General features: G+C 37.0%; 3 protein-coding genes across 5 annotated transcripts; 1 reads left to right on the forward strand and 2 right to left on the reverse strand.

Moving 5' to 3' along the window:
* Positions 1-3,119: 3,119 nt before the first annotated feature.
* On the reverse strand, positions 3,120-7,467 carry ASHR2 (ASH1-related protein 2). 3 transcript variants are annotated; one of them, XM_089619109.1, is made up of 3 exons: positions 5,333-5,642; positions 3,831-4,957; positions 3,120-3,670 (listed from the first exon to the last, which is right to left on the reverse strand). In XM_089619109.1, the coding sequence occupies exon 2, from the start codon at positions 4,869-4,871 to the stop codon at positions 3,831-3,833; it is 1,041 nt and encodes a 346-aa protein (XP_089475235.1). In that variant the 5' UTR covers positions 4,872-4,957; positions 5,333-5,642; the 3' UTR covers positions 3,120-3,670. The 3 variants fall into 3 exon arrangements, with proteins under 3 accessions (XP_089475235.1, XP_089475236.1, XP_089475234.1); XM_089619110.1 differs by having other exon boundaries at positions 3,120-3,412; positions 5,333-5,641; XM_089619108.1 differs by lacking the exon at positions 3,120-3,670 and adding an exon at positions 7,397-7,467 and having other exon boundaries at positions 3,684-4,957; positions 5,333-5,573.
* LOC149392133 (uncharacterized) lies at positions 7,463-8,805 on the reverse strand. The gene has a single exon (XM_089619111.1). It carries the CDS (start codon positions 8,653-8,655, stop codon positions 7,729-7,731), a length of 927 nt encoding a protein of 308 aa, XP_089475237.1. The 5' UTR covers positions 8,656-8,805; the 3' UTR covers positions 7,463-7,728.
* Positions 8,806-9,422: 617 nt separating this feature from the next.
* On the forward strand, positions 9,423-14,683 carry LOC149392134 (uncharacterized). The gene is made up of 6 exons (XM_089619112.1): positions 9,423-9,471; positions 12,571-12,772; positions 12,867-12,944; positions 13,623-13,705; positions 13,842-14,044; positions 14,439-14,683. The coding sequence occupies exons 2-6, from the start codon at positions 12,585-12,587 to the stop codon at positions 14,580-14,582; spliced, it is 696 nt and encodes a 231-aa protein (XP_089475238.1). The 5' UTR covers positions 9,423-9,471; positions 12,571-12,584; the 3' UTR covers positions 14,583-14,683.
* The last annotated feature ends 7,467 nt before the right edge of the window (positions 14,684-22,150 follow it).

Raw genomic sequence — 22,150 nt, forward strand, 5'->3', positions numbered from 1 at the left:
AATCATTTACAAAAGATAACTGAAAACTCTGAAATCATTTACATAACCTAACTGAAAACTCTGAAATTCATTACATAAACTAACTGAAACTATGAAATCCATTACAAAAAATAACTGAAAACTCGGAAATCCATAAAAAAAAAAATTAACTGAAAACACTGAAATCATTTACAAAAAATAACTGAAAACTCTGAAATCCTTTACATAACCTAACTGAAAACTCTGAAATTCATTACATAACATAACTGAAAACTCTGAAAATCCATTACAAAAAATAACTGAAACGCAGCTTGGTCCGATGCCAAAATGAGAGGAGGCATTGGTCTTCCAGCCCAAACATACGCAGCTTCAAGTTTCAAATCGTATAACGACTCGTCGACACAAAAAGCTTCGTACATAGCGATTAATAGCTCCGCCCGAGATATGTCTTTCGCGAGTGCACGGAGTTCGAATCGCGATTCATTAGTATATTCCCATTTTGTACCTTTGTTCACCCAAGTACCATCAAATAAACAACATATATTAACGTTTGAACCTGTTAAGAAGTTAAAAAGTATACATTAGAAGTCAAATCTGTACAGGTTAAAAAGTTCGAAATGAAATCGAAATAACAGCTATAAACTTCGAAATTACAGACAACAATTTCAAACTTTTTCTGGATCCAACATGACGAACTCAAACTCTTTTTCTCAGTAAATCAAACATCTCTCTTACAAAATATCATCGAATTAGGGATCGAAACTTACCCATTTTTCTTCTCTCAGCTGTTTAACTACATAGAAGGCCCAAAAAATTTGAGTTTAAACGAAATCTTTTCTGGGAATCGAAATCTTCGAAATGAAATCGAAATAACAACTATAAACTTCGAAATTACAGACAACAATTTCGGACTTTTTTCTGGATCCAACATGCCGAACTCAAACTCTTTTTTTCAGGAAATCAAACAAATCTCTTACAAAATATCATCGAATTAGGGATCGAAACTTACCCATTTATCTTCGGGTTTGCCGTGCGTCGGGGTTTGCGACGATGGGCGTGCGTGGAGATGGGCGTGCTTGGCTGTGGGCTCGGTTGGTTCGCGACTCGGCTGGAGGGCTCTGTTGGTTCGCGAGATTGCTGGACTGGCGACGACGGCTAGGGCTCTGAGTGGCGACGACGGCTGAGTGGCGATGAGGATGGTTTTTTTTTTTTTTTTTTTGAAAGGGAAAGGTGCTTGGCTGTGGGCTGCACGTTTTTTTTTTCTTTTGTTTTGGTTTCTGAATTGAAAAAGACAACTGGAGTGAGTGAATGATTGATTTTGAAAAAAAAAATCATTTAAGGGTAATAATGTCATTTTACATGGTGATATGCTTGGTTTTCCTAAGGGAACCAAAATATGGTTTGGTTTTCAAATCACATGCTGCACTAAGCTTGCTTTATCAAGTTTCCCATTTAATATATCCTTACAAAATTTTATCATTGTTTCTTGTAAATAAAGGTCTATGTCATCTGTGGTAGCTAGCTTGGTCTAGCGGTAATTCCACACTCACCTCGACGGAGAGGTCATGGGTTCAAGCTCCCATGGGATGCAGAAATGCATGCCCCCTAGGATTTATTCTAATAAGTATGTAATCTTGGCCAATAGTACCACCTATTATGTAATCTTGGCCGTTAGTGCCACCTGCGTTTTGCACTGCTAATATATCATGTAATCCTGGCCGATAGTGCCTTACTAAAAAAAAAAATATATATATATATATATATGTCATCTATTCTATTAATTATGATCGATGCTTGCATCAGAAAATTCAAAATTTCCATTAAAATTGTAGTTTTTTTTTTTTTTTTTTTTTTGAAGAATCCGTCCCCTGCTTGTAAAATTGAGATGAGAAACTATTATTAAGGGTGATATGATGTGATTACACCCATCAAGATCAAGCAGGGACAAAGGATCAATTAATTTCTTAGCCAACTATCCAAAATTTCAAACCCTATATAATTGTACATTATCATGATAACAGACATTTACTATTCAAAACTCCATCATTCCGTATATTTTTCTCTATTCCCGTCAAATTTTTTAAACTCGTGAAAGTCATGTGATGCTAAATGTAAGGGTAAATGAGTAAACAAACACTTGGATTCAAACTTCAGAGAAAAAAATGTCTTCGCTCGTGAAGAAAAATAATCAGGGATACGATACGAAGGAATCGCCAAAGAAGTTGAATAAATTGCCAAACGCCCATTATACGGTAAGATTTTCTGCTCTCGTTTTGGTTTGTTCTAAGTCGAAAAAGATAAAATGGGGGGTTTTAATTTTATCGTGCTTTTGGTTTGTTCGAAGTGGAAAAAGAAAAAAATGAACAAAAAAGGGGTATGTGTATTATTATAAGGGAACAATATTTATAAAATTGAATGAAATCACTATAAAGATTCGTGTATGGTTTTATGCTTTTGTTTGTAAGCACGTGGAGTATAATTTTGTCATAATAGATTCGTCTTCCACTTTATTAACAATTGAATTTCATCATGGTGGTGACGTGTACCATGTTGGTTTGAAAGCAAATATGAAGGTGGGGACCATTTCGTTTCACGTAGATAATTGTGACTTGGATATAGATTATCTGTCGTTGAGTTGTATTTAGAGACTTGGTTTTGCAAAATTATTAGGGCACATTGAAAATTATATGCCATGTATTAATCGGAAATTATTAATGGTATTTAATATATCCATACATAATTGTACCTTTGTAGATAAAGGTCTATGTCATCTATTAACTATGATCGATGCTTGCATTAGAAATTTTAAATTTTCCATTAAAATTGTAGTCAATCTTTGTTGAAAAATACGTCCACTACATGTAAAATAGAGATGGACTATTATTAATCACCCATCAAAGATCCAGCAGGGACAAAGGATCAATGAATTTCTTAGCCAACAATCCGTAATTCAAACTCAATATAATTGTACATTAGCATGACTGCCTGTGAAGTCTTTTTCATGCGTGAAGATATTAGTTCAAATCTCCCAAGACAATAATTTACCTCTATTATTAGTTTTCATAGAATTTTTTTATAATTTGAAATTAGATGTATCATGTAATTAAATATATGAATTGTATGAATACAAAAATTGTTAAAATAAATAAATAAATAAATAAATTCAACATACAATTACTCTTACAAGATAAGACTGTCCTTTTGGGCCATGGTTTTACCGATGACCCAATTTGGAGGGTAAGATTTAGAGTATTAAGATGAGATTCTAACTTGTAAGGATGGAGTTTAGAAATGAAAATAATACATTTACATAAGCAAGGTCATTCACCCCAATATATTAAAAGCTTGAAAATCTTGGTAACATGAGTTATCAATCTAAATTCTCTATTTCTTGGTTCTGTTCTTCAAAACCATATCCTCGTTTTTCTCAGCACTGCACCGTTAAAACAAGAAAAGGGCTTCAAGTTACTTCCCAACAAACTCCTAAGGCCTGACGTTCCAAACGCAAGACGGCGTGAGTATATAAATTCTTTAGTGACGGCTTTTATCACCATGAAATTCAATAATCAACATCATCGTCTATGTACTATTACACCACCATCATAAAAAAAAAAGCATCAAGCTCTAACAGACACCCAAACAGAACAAGAAAGCTATAGATCACCCAACTCTTTGTCACAAAGCACGACGACTGAAATAACAAAACGAAAAACAATGTCGATTGCAACTCCTCAAAACCTCTTCTCTTTTTTTAACAACTTTTTTACCCGGGAAAGCTCTCCAAAAACGTCAATCAATCGCAGACAAAACTCATTCAACTTCGATGAAAATGGAAGTATGAGGCGTAGTACCTAATTGGGGAGAGAAGTGAGGCGAGCGCAGACATTGCACTCCATCGTGAGAAGCGGCTGCGACTGAAGCGGAGGCGGCAGAGGAGCCAAAGTTCCCCCGCAGTTCTCTTGCTCGCACATGTATCGCCCGAAAAAGTAAGCGTGCGGGAACGCCACATCATCATCATCATCCTCGTCATCACCATCATCCATGTCATCACCATCATCCATCACATCGTCATCCTCATCATCATCATCCATGGCACGATCCTGGGGCCACTGGGCCTCGACTTTGCAGCGGTCGCACGAGCAAGCGAAGCCGTAGCCGTCCCTGAGGCGGGCCTGCCTGGCGGAGTAGCCGAGGTTGACGGGAAAGTAGCTGAGGCAGATCTCGCGGCCCTCCTCGATGTCGTGGACGGCTCGGATCACCACCTCCGGGTTCCCCGACTCGAGGTAGTCGAACCGGCACGCGTTGGGAAGGCAGTCGTGGTTGAACAGCGAGGCCGCGCCGTAGATCCCGTACGCCCTCACCTTCCTCTCCCCGCTCCCCCCGTCTCCCACCGGCTCCATGAGCCCGAACGCGTTTTCCCGCTCCTTCCCCACCAGCTCCGCCACCGTCTCCCGGCCCCACCCTTCCAGCTCCACCGCGCCGCCGCACGGCTCCGCCGCCTTTCTCCCCCGCAGGGCCGCCAGCCTGGCGAGCTCGGGCGGGGCGAGGGCGTAGGCCGCCACGAGGAACCGCGCCTCCACCAGATCGTCCCCCGCGGCCCTCTCCGCCGCCGCGGAGAGCGCGGCGCACGCCCATCCCGCGTGCCCCGACGCGGCCGAGCACTCCTCCCCGCAGAAAACCCGGTTGCACCGACCGCAATTCACTCGGCCGCCGATTCCGGCGACGCTTCGGAAGCAGCGAGCGCAGTGGTTGGGCACGTCGTCCTCGGGGCCGGCGTCGTAGAGGAGTATCGGGGAATCCCTCAGCAGGATTTCGCCGCCCCTCACGGCCCGCGCCGCCACCACGCCCCTTCCCTTCCCTTCTATCTCCGCCACTCGCAGCACCGCCGCCATTTGAAAGCCGGTCCCGAGTGTCGGTTTCAACGGATTCGACGGATTTCCAAGTTGAGGTTTTTCGTTGGGGTAGGCTTGCTTGGAATCTGAAAAAATCAGAGGAGGACAAAAATGAGCATCCTTAGTATTTTACTGTGTGTCGTTTGGATTGAGAAAAATTCGATTGGTATCTCATTTCCCTTTGTAGATTAACGAGTGAAAAATTAGAATTTCGATCTGTATCGCATTTTCCCTCGAGCTATTCCATCAACTACCTTAAGCTATAGAGAGTTAACTGATATTGAAATTCATAAATATATAATTAACAAACCAAAAAAAATTCCAAGGGTTTCTCCACAACTATATCTTGCCCGTTAGTACGCTTGCCCTGGGAATGTCAATTTTATCATCTTTACTTCCTCTGTATTGCCGAACAGAAGATTTCTTCAAGCAAATGAGTTCTTGCATGATAGAATGTTTACCTTGTGAACTACTCCAAATCGACCGTAATCTAACGCGTTTTCATCCGTGTGACTTCATAGCTGAACTTTCCGAAGAAGCACCATTCGATTTTGTCGCCTTCGTTGCGAAATACAAAGCTGATCGCTTCTTTATTCGAGTTCACGTCGGCGGATTGACTCCGGTTGGCTCGGTGGAGACTCGCCGGCGGGGATGGATAGAGGCTCTTAGGGTTTTGACTGACTGAGCTATGAACTGAAACGGCTTAACAATATTGTCAAGATTCGAGCAAAAAAAAAAAAACAATATTGTCAAGAAAATAAAAATAAAGATAAAAGGGTTAAAAATTAATTAATTCTGGAATAAATTATTAGTTTAGGACTAGACTTTAAAAAATAGAAAATCGCAAAAAATATATATATATATATATATATATATATATATATATAATCTAGTTGATAATTTTTCAAAGTAAAAGTAAAGGTTCAATCATCATTGACAGCAAAATTGTTCTAAAAAAAAGTGTCCGAGGTTCTTCTTCTTATTTTTTTTCGCCTTAAAGAAAACATCATAACTAAATTCATACCAATTATCCAAAATCAAATAAAATTTCAATCTTTACTAAACGGAGGTTTGAGAATTATTTCATACAAATATATCCTAATATATTTTTTCTCTCTTTTTCAATTTTTCCTTTGTTTTCCTATTTTTCCTCTCTCTCTCTCTCTCTCTCTCTCTCTCTCTCTATACATCGCTATATGTGTTTTCTCTCTTTTCTCTCTTCACTTCAAACTCCTTGGTCTTTCGATCGACCACCCAAACATGAGGTTCTATCTCTTCGTGACTATTTCGGTCCCCTCCGCCATAGCCCTCTTTTGAGCCCTAGACATATCAAATATATCGCCGAATCAGTGCTCCGACGCTGATATTATGGAGATATACTAGGCCTGGCTCGCCGAGCTCGGCAAGGCCTACAATGCCCTCGGAGAGAAGGATAAGCGATTTCATATTTCTAATAAAAAAATTAAAAACCTTTAATTCATCGACGACCACAACACCGTACCAAGTCGATGGTACTGGACTAAATTGTGTTCCAAGTGATGCGTCAAATTTGTCATTGTTTTTTTTATAATGGTTAAGAAGGAAAAAAAAAAAGAAGAGGAGCCTTAGTTGTTTTGAGTAATTTGCTTTGTGGTGTGACACAGCAAGAACAGACCTTTTGGGAGTGAAGAAACTAAAGCACAATCCTACGAAGTCTCATTAGGCTCGTGGAACCTGCAGCTTGAGGGGTAGTGCTTGAATGGGAAAGAAAGGAGCGTAATGCTTTTTTTTTTTTTTTTTTTTTTTTTTTTTTTAATGCATACTCTCGTTTCCTTTCCACCATATACTCATTCAAGATGGACGAAAGTATTATTTAGAGAAAGTTATAGAAATAATACTTTTAACGTACAAAAGTTCTAAAATTGTGGGTGTTCTAAATCCTTTGAAAGATAATATTTGAACTATAAAGCGTTATTTGAGATTATTTTTTTTATAAATGAAACTGTAAGCAATAAATTTTGCCAAGATGATAAAATCATGCCACAGAGGAATTAACCACAAAGGTCAACAATTTGTCACTATCTTGACGAGATCCGCGTCTCGGAACGCGACAATCAGTAGTCTCTGTCGTGTCTCCGGAGGATAAGAGGCAGTGTTTTCTCATGTGGGTCGAAGTCGACCCAACGTTGGAGTTACTCTAAATCTTTTTCAATTTTTATATTTTTAATCCAAATTTATATGATTTTTTAAAATTTGCTTCCCTGAATATTTTTAAAAAAATTTGTCACTTGATTGAAATTCCTAGTCATTTTGAGGGTGACTAATCATTGATTCAAAAGATTGTGCCAATGATGTCCGCCCGAATCTTTAACAACTTGTCGTTGGCTAAATATTGGTCTGGTTGTATTTGAAGAGAGGGTAGTAATGGAAAAATAAAATGAAATGGCAAGAAATGCTGGATTTCCTCTCAAATTTTGAAGTAATGTGATTCCATCTATTTGATTTGATTGAACCATGGTTACAATAGAATCAATATTCCTACTCACCAAACAAAGTGATCCGAATCTTTTGATTACGTTCCAACTTTCAAGCCCGTTGCCCCAAGCCAAACGTGACACCACCGGTGTTCTGAAAGTAGTATTGTTTATTACAAAACGAAAAAACAATGATAGATCTTTGAATTAATAAGCTTCGAGCTTTGCAGTATTAAAACAAGATGTTTTTCCTCAAATTAAAAGAAGAAAAAAAATGTTCGTTTTATATTTTTTTCTTATTACTTTTTTGCTTCGCAATCCAGTGAAAGCCTTTCACGTGTTATGTTATGTACATACTAAATCAGCCACAAAAAGTGAGACCAAAATAATATAACAAAAAGAGGTCAGAGCGGAAGAAGAATCGAATCCGAGAGCCGGAGCCGGTAATCGCCGTCGCTAAGCGCTCTGGTCATCGAGGAAGACGACAAAAACCTCACTCCGCCGCAAGACAGAGACCTCTTCTTCATCCCCACAGGACTAACTCTCACCATCCTCCAAAACCTCTCCTCTCTCTTTTGACCGCCTAACAAACGCTCTTTGACCACCTCGTGGTCCATCGAAACCGATCGCCCCAGTGCGCGAACCCTAGCTACCTCGCTCTGCTCCGCCGCCTCCGCCGTGATCTCACCGGATCCGTCGCCTCCGCCGATATCGGCCGGCGCGCGGTCGAAATTCTGCTGCGGCGGCGACGGAGCCACGATGTTGGCGCGGCAGAGGGGACAATTCGTGTGCGATCGGAGCCAGGCGTCGATGCACGCCACGTGGAAGGCGTGGCTGCACTTCGGAAGCATCCGTACGGTCTCTCCGTCGCGAAATTCGCTGAGGCAGACGGAACAGTCCGTTCCGTCGATCAAGCCCTCGCTCCTCCGGTACTTCGCGACGGCGATGGAGTTTATGACCGATTGCTGAAGCCCCGCGGTGGCGATCATCCAGATCGGGTGGTCGTGCTGGTGCTCCGCCGCCGAAAGGCCGTCCTCTTCGGCGGCGATTTCGTCTTCCCCGTCGGAGCTTCGCGTTCTGGTGCAGAGGCCGAGGCAGGATTTGGCGACGATGATGTAGTAGAGCAGGAAGAGGAGGAGAGTGGAGAGGAGAACGAAGAGAACGATGACGGAGGCCGATACGCCGTCGCTCTGATCGTCTCCGGCGAATAGAGCGGTCTGAAACGGCGGCGGTGGCGGAGGAGACTGGAACGGATAGTAGAAGTCGGCAAATGGATCGCCGGAGCAGTGATCGGTGCAAGTAGTCGGGTATAGTTTTCTATGCCTCTTCATTTTTTTCCCAAGTCTGGCTGAAATTTGTGAAGCGCATAGAAAAGAGAGATTTAGCGTTGAGAGTTAGTTAAGGTGTCTAATTCCGTGAGGAAATGTTGCATTGCAAGGGTTTTTAGTCTTATTATTTAAATAGTTGGTGGTGTTGTAGGTGGCGTTAGGTATTTGGTGCCAAGTCAAGGTTTTAGTACATGTATGTGCGTTATTTCTTTTGGTTTATTGGGAAGTTTGAGCGTTATCTTGAACTCCAAATTATTGTTTGAGAAGGACGTGATGTTTCCACAATTATTAGAAATTTTTTATAACAAGAAATAGTAGGAAGAAATCGAGTCACGAGTAGTGTTTTTTTTTGCTTGCGTATGGTAATCTGGTTACGCGTTAGGAGAATTATTTGCACGAGAGAGTGATTTCGAGCGTGTATTTGCATAAGTTATTTGTATCGAGAGTTGAAATTTGAGCGAGATCTCGAGATTAAGGAATCTCAAGGTGCAACTTTAATAATTTGGGTATATATGGGTACGACTTGGTCACCAAATGAAGTTGTTAAATCTTTTGTCAATAATTTCTTTAACATAAAGATGTTCGAAAACTTTAATCGCGCATGAGATGAGATGCGTTTTCTTCATAGCATCTTTGCACATTGAAAAGTTATGGAAAGTCTTAGACAAAAATACTGCAAGATTCGACAAACATGCATCCAGGCAATACCAAGGCGAAATTCGAACGCATGCAAGACAAAAAGAATGGAGAAAGTGTTTTTGAGTAGGAGATTGAGATATCCAGAAATCCAAGGTGGTCCGCCATTCTTAATATCTTCAAGTATGCGAGATAAGGTTTTTTTTTTTTTTTTTTAACTTTTCCTTATATTCTTAGAAAAAATCATTCTTATTGGTCAATGGAAGTCGCTTTCGTTCGGTTGAACGTCAATTACAGTTCCAAATGATAGGACCGTGAGTTCGTATGAAACAACGTAATTTCTCGCTCAAAAAACAACTAAAAATAATTGACGCGCTAGTGAACGTAACGGTGGGAGAGACAATTGTTTATGGAGAGCCTACAAACCGAACTCACAATGATGTCCATGTTTGGTCTTTCTCAAGTGTGCCTACAAGAGTCTCTAGGCTTGAGTCCACTCTTTTGCGCGAGCAACACGCAAAGGAACACTAAATGGCACTCTTTACTATCTAAGCAATATAAGACTCTTTTCTACACACCTCCCATGTACAAGAAACTATTTTATCTTTTATTAGTGAACAACTAATGAATAACCACATTTTATAATAGTATTAATTTTTATAAGAATATTCTTGGTATTTTTTTTCTATAAAACTTTACGACAGATTTATTATACTTATAAAAAGAGTCGTCTATGGATTGGCCATCTAATTATTGTATAAAATCTGTGTGTTACAACTTGCAGCGTTTATTTGATTTCAGATATACGTTGCTATCATTTTGATAAGGTAGTAGTACTAGTTTCAACTTGTTTCGGTTAAATTATAGAGTTGCTCACCTTTGACTAACTACCCCTCAATAATACAAAACGACGTGTAATTTATTTTCTTTAATTTTGTAATATACGGAAGGAAAGAAAAAACTAGCTTTTATATTGTTTGAATGTGATTTTTTCACCCCTTTTTTACATTGGTTATATGCCATTTTTATGAACGAATTTGATGATTCCAAAAGTCAAATCTACTGTGTCAACTTTTCTCACTTTTTCTTTTATTTCCGTCCACCAAACAATCACATATGTTTTTAATAAGAAACGTGCTTGGTTTCGATAATGTGATGTTTTTATTACATACCATCTGCAGGCAAAAGGATATAAACGATCAAATCAATTACTAATAATTGTAACAAAATATGAAGTAAACAAACTGCTGTGTACGATAAAACCCAATTACTACAATGGACTCCATAAGAATGATGGGTCAGAAACATATTAATAAATAAGTAATATGTTATCATCAATATGAGAGTTAACTTAATCAACCTGTTAGAACTTAGAAGTTTGGGCTCACTTCGCCAAAATCAACCCCACAAGTTCAATAAAAAAATATACAAGTTTGTAAATCGAATCATTCACACTGATGGTATTCTTAGCATATGTTTTTTTATGTTTATTTTGTTTTTATACTGTTAAGTTTTGTGTGGTACAAACGACTAAAAAGAGGACTACGATTGGAATCAAAGAATGAAAATGCTCAACAGTATAGTTACGAATAACCAAGAATAGTTTATTAGTGAATCTGATCGGTTACAAAGTAACAGAAATATTTGTAACAATTTTTATTCGTTGACCGTACAGACCCCTGGATTCGGATTACAAATAAAAAAATGATTTAAAGAGGGAATTATTGCTTAGATGTCAATTAAGATTTGTGCATAATTTTTGTTCAAAATATTAAGTAGAGTATCAAATCAAAATTGCAGTATAAGTCAATTTTTTTTTTTTTTTAATTCGGAGTGAACCCGACCAAACCAAAAAGGCATCATAGAAAATATGCTGCAACATTTTCAATGGTATCTGTGCAGTTTTATCAAGCAGAAGAAAAATTATGCTAGATCTACGAACAACTAATAAGATTAAAAATAAATAGTTCCATGATTAACTAATAAACTTTATAAAGAGTAAATGTATTTTTTGAAGGACAACTTTATTGTTAATGGGGATTGAACTTATGATATGATGTGAAATTATCAATTAGATTATGCTAAGTAGGTACCGGGTAAAGTATAAAAAGTAAAAGAATTGTACTCTAGAGTCATACTAGTATTTAATATTGTGTATGCAACTATGCAACTGATGTTTGTTTTCGAGGTAGTGCGGTGAAACTTTGTATGTATATTTTTTAAACATTAGTGAAAGTTAAGCACCGTTGTTATACAAAATGCATATTATTGGGTACTACAAACAACAATGGCATGTGGGTATGATTACATGTATTTTCTCTACAAGTTGGGTAATGTTATGCTGTGTTGAAAACTAGACATATCAAACGATTTCATTGCCATTCCCATCACCCTCTTTATTGCAACATGAAATGAGTTATAATTATTAAAGAAATTATACAAAACACCCCTTTAAAATAGTCAACGTTGTAAATGTTTACCAAAGCAATCAAAGTATTATTTTATTATTTTTCAGCAAAATAGTTTAAATTTGATATCGTCAAAAAAAAAAAAATTGACATTATCAAGAAATATATTGACACATATACGTAAGCTACTTACCTTATATACAAATTTATATACATAATTACATAGTCAAAAAAATTAATGCGCTTGGTATTTGTGAATTTTTTTTTTTAAATATTGTAGCAATACTATGTTATTTTTAGATTTTTTTATTATTATTATTTTGCTGATTTTAGACACACTCGACTTGATTACTTTTTATTAATTGCTATTTTAGCTAATTAATACTATTTTTTCAAGTCTCATTTCGTGTAAGCTATATCGTTTATATAAATATCCCCAAATAACTTAAATTATTATTATACATATGACCTGGTCAAGCACAAGCAACCCTGAATAGCACGCTAACGGCTAGCATTTATAACATGATTTTTCCATTTTAGATATGATTCGGTGTTCGAACTGGACCTGTCACAATAATGAATCACAACCAAAATAAATGGGATGAGAGATGATGAGTAAATAATAATAGCTAGCGAGAAACATATTTTAAATTGAATATTAATTCATTTTACTATACTTGTCGGGTCTTTCAACGCGCGCGGTTAGTAGACTATTAGGCTTATTGATTTGAATGAATCAAGAAAATTCAACCAATAGCTATGCTTCTATATAATATACATAAATAAACACAGAAACCAAATATTATTATTACAATATTCATAATATATATACAACCATTCTTACTTTGTAGCTACTTTCTTCTCATATTCTTAGCAAAACACAAAGCCATGTCAAGCTCAGTTGTTAGCTCTTACCCTGTTCACGGCCTTCACACAATCAGATCATCAATCTCCAGCCGTAGATCGTCACACCGGCTATCTTTGACCGTCGATCTCGCGGCGTGTACCATCGCCTCTGGTCTCTTCTTCGGAACCTCTGCAACTCTGAAAAATAATGGAAGCAGAAACGCAAAGATGTAAATACATTAATATGCATATTATACATATATACAAATGATCAGTAATGGTTGTAGATCTGATCTGTTTAAGGTTATTGTTGCTTGCTTGCAGGGATAGAATGAAGGTCAACGACCATCTGTTGCCAGATGTCCCTCAGCCTCCTTCAGACTCTTCAGATCCTGGTGCTTGGTAATATAGCAAAGTCAACGTTTCATGGGTCTATATATGCCTTGAATTTTTAATATAAACTAGTTATTTATATAAAGGGCTAAAACTTTTTTTTTTTTTTTTGTGAGGGGGCTTTATTATAATTTTCTACTTATTTGGTGTGTTATAAGTTATAACTTATATATATAAATTAAATAAAAATCTCTACACATAGGTGTTCTTAAGCCCTTCTAAGCCTTCATTGGCTCTGTCCATAACTGTTTCGCATTTTGTTATCTAGATTGATTTTACATCATTTTGTTCAGTGTAACTTTTTTTGTTTTTGTCTTTTCGAAATTCAATCCTAAACGACTTAAAAACATATTTACAAAATAAAATAGTTAGTTCATATTATAAAAATAAAAAATAGCTTGTTTATTATTTTATTAAAAAAATCTAAAATTGTTTTATAGAGTCCAAATATAATTTAATTAGTTTTTTTTTATTATATAAATTAACTATATTTGAGTTTGCAATTTATTTAATTCCTAAAATATAATATATCTTGAAAAATGACCGGAATGCTTCAAAAAAACTATAGGACTAAATGTTCAAAACTAAAAATAAGTCATAGACAAAAATATCAGAATCATATAATAAATTCATGGACTATTCAAGTCATAGTTAATTAATTCGAAGTTTGGCTTGAATCTCCGCCAGGAAAGTTTGGGCTGCCGGGATATTCTTCACGGTGATCATACCATTTTGGCAGAACAAATGGGGACCTTTGAAGAAATGGCAAGGTAAAACTAAAAACGCGACATTAATCGCTTGATTCATATGATGTTTTTTTTTTATGCACCTTGATTGGTTAATAAATCAATTTAATGTGTTTTCTATTATCAATGATGAAATAATAATGAATGTGACGAGGAGCAGAGAGATTGGAAGAAGTTGTGGACGCGGCGCAGGAAGTGGTGGAGGTTGTGGAAGACGCGGCGGAGGGATTGGAGAAAGTTGCGGACGAGCTCGGCGACAAGCTTCCTCAAGGCTCTAAGCTTCAAAAAGCCGCTTTGATGATTGAAAACTTGGCTAATCAGACCACGAAGAACACCGATCGCCTTGAAGAGGCCCTTGATAAGGTTTCATTTCTCAACCCACACTTTCCATCTCCTATAATTTTATTTATTTATTGATTTTATGGTTTGTTGTGTTGTTATATCGAGGTAAATTTTATTTACAAATGATAGGAAAATAGAAAAGGAAATTATATAAAAAAAAAAAGAGTGAAAACTTCAATTCAAAATAATACATTAAAAGTAACACCGAAGACTTAACTAGCTGGCAAGACTTCCTATGTGTGAGAGGAAGGAAATAATGAACATACAAAAATATGTTCTAAATTAAATGTTTTAACTTTTTTTTTTTTTGCAATAAATGTTCAATGTATAAGGTATGATTGCAAGGATGATGTATTAGAAAAACAGTAAAAACCAATAAATAAAAAAATGACGGATGATATGGTGTGTTTTGCAGGTTGAGGAGCTAGAGAATAAGGTAGAGGAATTCCTTGAGGAACAAATGGAAGAGTCAAAAAATAAAAAGAATGATGAGAAGAAGAAGTTGGATATGGACGAGAAAAAAGCTAAAATAACAAAACCTGGCTCTCTCCCTAGCTAGTTAGATATTCTACGATCAGATCAATTATATAAAAATTGTGTTATAGAAATTGTAAACATTAGTATTTTTTTTTTACTACTTCGGAATGGCCTATTAATTTCCCTTTGTGGTATTTTTGCTTGCCATTATTTGTATTACTTTGATTTATGGGTTCGCATTCGCATGTGCAAATTATCACAATAATATTAAATAATAATTCAAGCAATTTATATTTGTACTTATTTGGAACCAATTTGGTTGAGAATTGAATAATCGCCGATGAAGAAGGTAGCAACTTGCACAAAATAATAGTATATGACCTCATTGAAAATTAAAATAGTATAAGAAAATGACATTTTTAGCCATTTTGACCCCATATCACCAACTTTTTATAAATGATACGAATCTTGTTCATGTATTACATATACATGATATGAATCTTTTTCTTGTATTACATTACATGGAGTTTAAAAAATTTATTTGTAATCTGAGTTTAAATGTTCTATGTAATCAAGTATAATGAAAATAGTAAAAAAAAAGTTTATTTTTCATTGTAATTTTTAGAAATTCATTTTTCAGTTCAAGTAAGTTTATCATTTTTATTGTACCATAAAAAAAATGCTCTTAAATAGTTCAACGGAAGAAACACCAAAACCATCCATCGAACACTCCATCTCTTTTATATTCTCTCCCGGTCCCTTCGATGTGTATAGATAAGTGAGGTGATCGAAGCTCGATTTTATTTTATTTTTACTATAAAATCAATATTAATATTGATAAATTTCTCAATTAATAATATATATATATATATATATATATATATTTGACGAGTATATATAATAAAATATATGTATATATATAGATATATATTTTACGTAGGTATGAACTATGAAGTATGATCATTTTTAAGGGTAATTTTACTGTCAATGAGGATTGAATTCACAACTTCCATTTTTATTTTTTTTAAATAAAAATGACCTACTATTCGGTAGTCGGTATACCAGTTAAATCTGAACTTAGTTATCAATATCAGTATCAATATTCTAAACATAGGTTCAGACTATGGCGCTATTATTTTATAGACGGATGTGACTGATGCAGTCCATACTCTCTCTACCATACCATAGGCGTCCTTGGCCATCGTACACCCAGGTACGGCCCAACCATGAGGGAGCTAAAGCAATTGTTTTAGGCCTCATGTTGAGGAAGGCCCATAATTTTAATAACAATTTATAAAATATAAAAATAAAATATTATAAAGCTTAAAAACTGAAACAATGAACGCATGTATTTTAAGTTTCCTTTTTTTATTCACTTTTAATTGGCTGAGTAATTTGTAATGGGTCCACATTCTTAAAATATATATCTCTCTCTCTCTCTCTCTCTCTCTCTCTCTCTCTCTCTCTCTCTCTCTCTCTCTCTCTCCCTAACATCTGTACATTCTATAACAATTAAATAGACACATACGTTATTTCATTTAAATACTTTCAATCAAAATGGAAATTTATTACTGCACCAGGGCCCTATTTTTCCCCTCTTTTATCAAATTACCCACATGAACATTATTTAAAATATGAAGTTTTTTTAATCATACTTATATAAAAATCATATATACAATCCATTAATTCTTCTATATATATTCTCCAAATTAGGCTCTCTTATGTGCAAATAAATATAAAAAAGTAATTATCATTTATATTTCTCTGTTTATTTATTGTTTTTTTTCTTTATTATTTCTGTTGTTTGCGTTATAAATATCAATTAGACATTTTTTTTCTTGATTGTTATATACTGTCAATAATTTTTTGTTTGGCTTACTTTTCAAATATAAATAAAGAATAATTGCGCATACTGCCGGTAAAAATTAGTAATTGGAGTCCAATAAAATTAAGAAAAAAATAAGAAAATTTGCGTGTTTAAAAAAAATTTAAAATGCCCTATTTCGAACTTTCGCTTTAGGCCCCATAATCTATTAAGCCGGCCCTGCGTACACTACTAGGCGATAGGTGTTACCGGTCCGGTGAAGGCATAGAACAGATCTGCAGCTATGAACGTTGTAGTGGATGACACATCTGCACCGGTGAAAGTCGCGGCAGATGATGGAGATGTACCGGTGAACAAAAATTGGGCCTACAAGAATTTATTTGTCAAAGGTGAACATAAAAAATGAAGATACAATTCTAAAGATGCTTATATTTAGGCCTAAGTCAATGACAATGAAAATAATACGAAATTCACACTAAGCGGTCTCAACTGATTTATCTCGTTTATAATTATAGGTTAGATCGGTCCTTATTGAGGATTTATTATTTTGGAGGTCTTTTAGGATAATACGGTGTCGTTTTACTTATTTCTGCTTTCTTTTGTTTTACAATGTACGCGGACACGTGTATTGTTTTCATTTGTTCGTTCCTTTGAGTCGGTAAAGTAGTTGTGAGCTACTATTTAATTACCAGTTGTACTTTCTTTTCAATTAATGAAATTCATTCTTTCTTTTCTTCATCTTCTCGATCCAATCCCAAATCCTCTGGTTCTCTCTCGTAGCTCGGATTCAATATGGTATCAGAGCTATCCGCGTTTTAGTCAGACAATCCAAGCTACGTTCGTCTCCATTATCGGTCACAAGTTTTCTTTGAAGATCTGCTCTTATGGAGTCCGAAAGAACAACGCCGACTGGAGAAGATTCCAAGAAAGTCATACCTCATAGGTCTATGGATGACGATCTTTTAGATCCGTACTATCTCCACCATTCTGACACTACCAGCTCGGTTCTCGTATCGCAAGCTCTCACTGGAGATAATTACATCTCTTGGAGTAGATCGATGAAGATAGCGCTGGATGTGAAGAACAAGATTGGATTCATAGACGGATCGCTCGTCAGACCACCACCAGAAGAAGTGAAGGCTCATCGACAGTGGAATCGCAACAACAAAATTGTCCTCTCATGGATTCTCAATTGTGTATCGAAAGAAATTTCATCGAGTTTGCTGTTTGCAGATACAACGATGGAAGTATGGAAAGATCTGGAAGAAAGGTTTTCTCAGAGCAATGCACCGAGAATCTTTGAGTTGCGAAGGGAATTTGTGCATTGCCTTCAGGATCAGAAGTCGGTTGGCTTGTACTACACGAAACTGAAATCTGTTTGGGAAGAACTGAGTAATTTCAGACCATGCTGCAAGTGCGAATGCAAATGTGGAGGAGCAAAAGAATTGGCGGCTTTCTTGCACTCATAATATGTCATGCAATTTCTCATGGGACTAAATGAGAATTACGCTCAAGCAAGAGGTCAAGTTCTTCTGATGGATCTCATTCCACCAATCAACAAAGTCTTTGCACTTATCACTCAGGAGGAGAAGCAAAGGTCCATCCAAACAGAAATGGTTGGAAATCTTGATCAATCAAGCACCATGGCGATGAATGTTGCCCAAGACCAGAAGAAGTTCAACAACAAAAAAGAGAAACCTACTTGCACTCACTGTAAGATGATTGGACACACCGCTGACAAGTGTTACAAGCTTCACGGTTATCCACCAGGGTACAAACCACGAGTCAGAGGCCAAGCCAATTCTGTTAAAGGTGTTCAAGTGCCTGACAGCGTGAATCAGCAAAGGCAATGGAAGGATTTTCAAGTGACCAATGCCATCAGCTCATCAACCTTCTCTCAACCAGGCTCACTTCTTCGGCAATGCCTCAGTCAAAATCTGGAGAAGTCAACATGACATCTTACACACCAGGTTATCTTTGTTACAGTTGTTCTCAAATTTCTTCTGACAAATATCACAAGATGTGGATTCTTGATACTGGTGCTACTAAACATATCTGTTCTGATCATTCAGTTTTTATGAGCCTTAAGCCTTTACAGAATTCCAATGTCACTCTACCAAACCATACTTCTATCCCGGTGCATTTTCATGGTGATATCCGCATCAACAATAATCTCATTCTAAGAGATGTTCTTCTTGTTCCTAGTTTCAGATTCAACCTTATATCTATCAGTTCTTTGACTAGCAAGACTCATTTATCTGTTTGTTTTACTGATCATGGTTTCACTATACAGGATATGTATCACAAGAAGACGATTGGCAGGGGTGAAAATCACCAAGACCTCTATGTTCTCACTGATCAAAGCCATATCATTGCCTTCATCAACAAAGTGTCTGATCAAGTGTGGCATAGACGTCTTGGTCATCTCTCCTACAAATGTCTTGATACTATAAAAAACAAACTTCTTCTTTCTTCATCTGACAGAAATTAGCCTTGCTATGTTTGTCCTGAAGCTAAACAGAAGAGGCTTCCTTTTGTTTCTCAAAATAAACGTTGTGATAAGCCTTTTGATTTAGTTCATTGTGATATCTGGGGGCCCTATTCTGTTATCTCTAGAAATGGCCACATATTTTTTCTTACTCTTGTAGATGATTGTACAAGGTTCTGTTGGATTTTCTTGTTGATGAATAACTCAGATGTTCACACTATTTTACCTCGTTTTTGTGCCTTGATTGATAACCAATTTTCTGCCAAGATTAAACTTTTCAGGTCTGACAATGCAAAGGAATTGGTCTTTGAACAGTACTTTGCAAAACAAGGAATTTTTCATCAATATTCCTGTATTGAGACACCTCAGCAAAATTCTGTGGTAGAAAGGAAGCACCAACATTTATTAAATGTCTCTCGTGCTCTTTATTTTCAATCCAAGTTACCTGTTGATTTTTGGTCTGATTGTGTTTTGACTTCTGTCTTCCTCATCAATAGGACTCCTACTCCCTTGTTAGATAATAAAACTCCTTATGAATTACTGTACAATCACCCTGCTGACTATGATTTCATGCGTGTGTTTGGTTGTTTAGCCTTTGTTTCCACTTTGAAAAACCATAGAACTAAGTTTGCCCCTAGAGCAAGGCAATGTGTGTTCATTGGTTATCCTCCGGATTACAAAGGTTATCGTTTGCTTGATATTAAAACCAGAAATGTTTTCATCTCTCGTGATGTTATCTTTCATGAAAATGTTTTTCCCTTTCATAATCTCTCTGAACAAGACCAGAATTTTGATCCATTTCCTGATCTTGTTTTACCTTCCATTAGTCCTGTCTATATTCCTTCTGTTGAGTGTGATAATGCAGATGATCACAGTGAACCTGACATTAGTCACACAGAAGATAATGATGGTGATGATGATCTTGATGATAATGATGAAGGACTGGAAGATAATGATGGAGGACTGGAACAGGATGATACAACCACCGATCAACCCCATCACAGTCCATCACATAGCAGTCCACCTATTCAAACCCAATTGGCTCCTATGAGACCACAAAGGGTTAAACAGCCACCCTACATATTTACAAGATTATCACTGTGGTGTTACCATAACTCAATCAGGTGGTAAACTAACATCACATCATCACATATCTAAGGTTATAACATATGATCAGTTATCTCCTTCATATTTGGCTTTTTGTTTGGCAGTCTCAACATGTCCGGAACCAAAGTTCTACCATCAAGCAGCTCCATATGCCCATTGGAGGAATGCCATGAATGAGGAACTTCAAGCGATGGAGGACAACAACACCTGGACCATAGTTCCTTTGCCTGCACACAAGAAAGCTATTGGTTGCCGTTGGATTTACACCAACAAGTTCAATGCCGATGGTTCTCTTGCAAGACACAAAGCAAGACTGGTCGCCAAGGGGTACAACCAGAAAGAAGGAGTAGACTTTATCAACACCTTTTCTCCAGTTGCCAAACTGGTAATAGTGAAAATGCTGATAGCCCTTGCAGCTTCACAGAACTGGCATCTCACGCAGTTGGACATTAACAATGCTTTTCTCAACGGAGATTTGGTGGAAGAGGTCTATATGGATCTGCCTCTTGGACTTCAGATTCAGGGGGAGCAAAGAGAGGATTCAGCAGCAAAGCTTGTCTGTCGACTGCATAAGTCAATCTATGGGCTTAAACAAGCCTCTAGACAGTGGAATGTAAAGTTCACAAGCTCGGTGATCTCAGTTGGGTTCACACAATCAAAAGCGGATTATTCCTTGTTTACAAGAGGCAGTGGAGACACTTTTGTGGTTATGTTACTCTATGTCGATGACATCATACTGGCAGGACCGTCCTTAGAAGCCATTGATGAAGTAAAGAAATATTTGAGTTCCACTTTCAAGTTGAAGGATCTGGGGCAGTTGAGATTTTTTTTGGGGCTAGAGATTGCAAGGTCATCCCAAGGATTGGTGTTAAGTCAGAGGCATTATGCTCTATAGTTACTTGAAGACTATGGGTTCATAGAGTCAAAGCCACTACATACTCCGATGGATCCAAGAAAAGTTCTAACTGCTGAGAATGGCATTGCTTTGCCAGATTCAAAGCATTATAGAAGTCTGGTTGGTCGACTCTTATACTTAACCATTACAAGGCCGGATATCACTTTTGCAGTACATGCCTTGAGTCAGTTCCTTCACGCTCCAACTGATGAACATCTTCGAGCTGCACATCATTTGCTCAGATATATCAAGTCCAATCCAGGGCTTGGTCTGTTCTACTCCTCTCAGTCTTCAACACAATTGAGAGGTTTTGTGGATGTTGATTGGGGAACATGCAAGGACACTCGGAGATCGGTTACAGGCTTTTGTATGTTCATTGGAGATTCTTTGGTCTCTTGGAAAGCTAAGAAACAGTCAACGGTGGCTCGCTCTTCTGCAGAGGCTGAATATAGGGCGATGGCTTCAGCTACAAGCGAGATTGTTTGGCTGCATCAACTGCTTAGAGATTTCCAAATTGAAGCTTCACCTAAGTCAGTGTTGTATTGTGACAACAAGTCGGCAATTCATATTGCTGAGAATCCTTCTTTTCATGAGCGGACAAAGCATTTGGAGATTGATTTGCACTTTGTCAGAGATCATGTCAATGAAGGGACTTTTAAGCTCTTGCCGGTCAGGACTCAGCATCAATTAGCTGACATGTTTACGAAGCCGTTATCCTCTCCACAACTACGTTTGACTTTGTCCAAGCTTCATCTCAAGGATGTATTCGCTTGAGGGGGAGTCTTGAGGATTTATTATTTTGGAGGTCTTTTAGGATAATACGGTGTTGTTTTACTTATTTCTGCTTTCTTTTGTTTTACAATGTACGCGGACACGTGTATTGTTTTCATTTGTTCGTTCCTTTGAGTCGGTAAAGTAGTTGTGAGCTACTATTTAATTACCAGTTGTACTTTCTTTTCAATTAATGAAATTCATTATTTCTTTTCTTCATCTTCTCGATCTAATCCCAAATCCTCTGGTTCTCTCTCGTAGCTCGGATTCAATAGTCCTGATTGCAATCATATGTTATTGTTTACTTGACATTTCACAACCAACACGAAAAGATCATACACAATCATATTGCGAAAACATATTGCTCATTTTGGATAGTTGGACTTTTAGATCATAATTAAATAAAAATATATAAATATAAAAAAGAATATAATTTCTTAGACACTTGTTTGTGGTGCGCGATTCAAAAAAACGCCTCAGGCTCTCATCCAAAATGACATTAAGAAGAAGATATTGTAGTTTGAATCATTTCAATTTTAAGGTCTTATATTGCTTAAAGATGTT

This window comes from Urtica dioica, chromosome 7 (assembly GCF_054948205.1).
Source record: "Urtica dioica subsp. dioica isolate 48M chromosome 7, U.dioica_male_clone48M_v1_H2, whole genome shotgun sequence".
In the NCBI taxonomy this organism is placed as follows: Eukaryota; Viridiplantae; Streptophyta; class Magnoliopsida; order Rosales; family Urticaceae; genus Urtica; species Urtica dioica.

Excerpts from the sequence above, each read along its gene's own strand:
- ASHR2 (XM_089619109.1), bottom strand. The coding sequence starts at position 4,871 with ATGGCGGCGGTGCTGCGAGTGGCGGAGATAGAAGGGAAGGGAAGGGGC.
- LOC149392133 (XM_089619111.1), bottom strand. The coding sequence starts at position 8,655 with ATGAAGAGGCATAGAAAACTATACCCGACTACTTGCACCGATCACTGC.
- LOC149392134 (XM_089619112.1), top strand. The coding sequence starts at position 12,585 with ATGTCAAGCTCAGTTGTTAGCTCTTACCCTGTTCACGGCCTTCACACA. Across the intron at positions 12,773-12,866 it reads GGAAGCAGAAACGCAAAGAT|GGATAGAATGAAGGTCAACG; the intron begins GTAAATACATTA and ends GCTTGCTTGCAG. Across the intron at positions 12,945-13,622 it reads TCTTCAGATCCTGGTGCTTG|GAAAGTTTGGGCTGCCGGGA; the intron begins GTAATATAGCAA and ends AATCTCCGCCAG.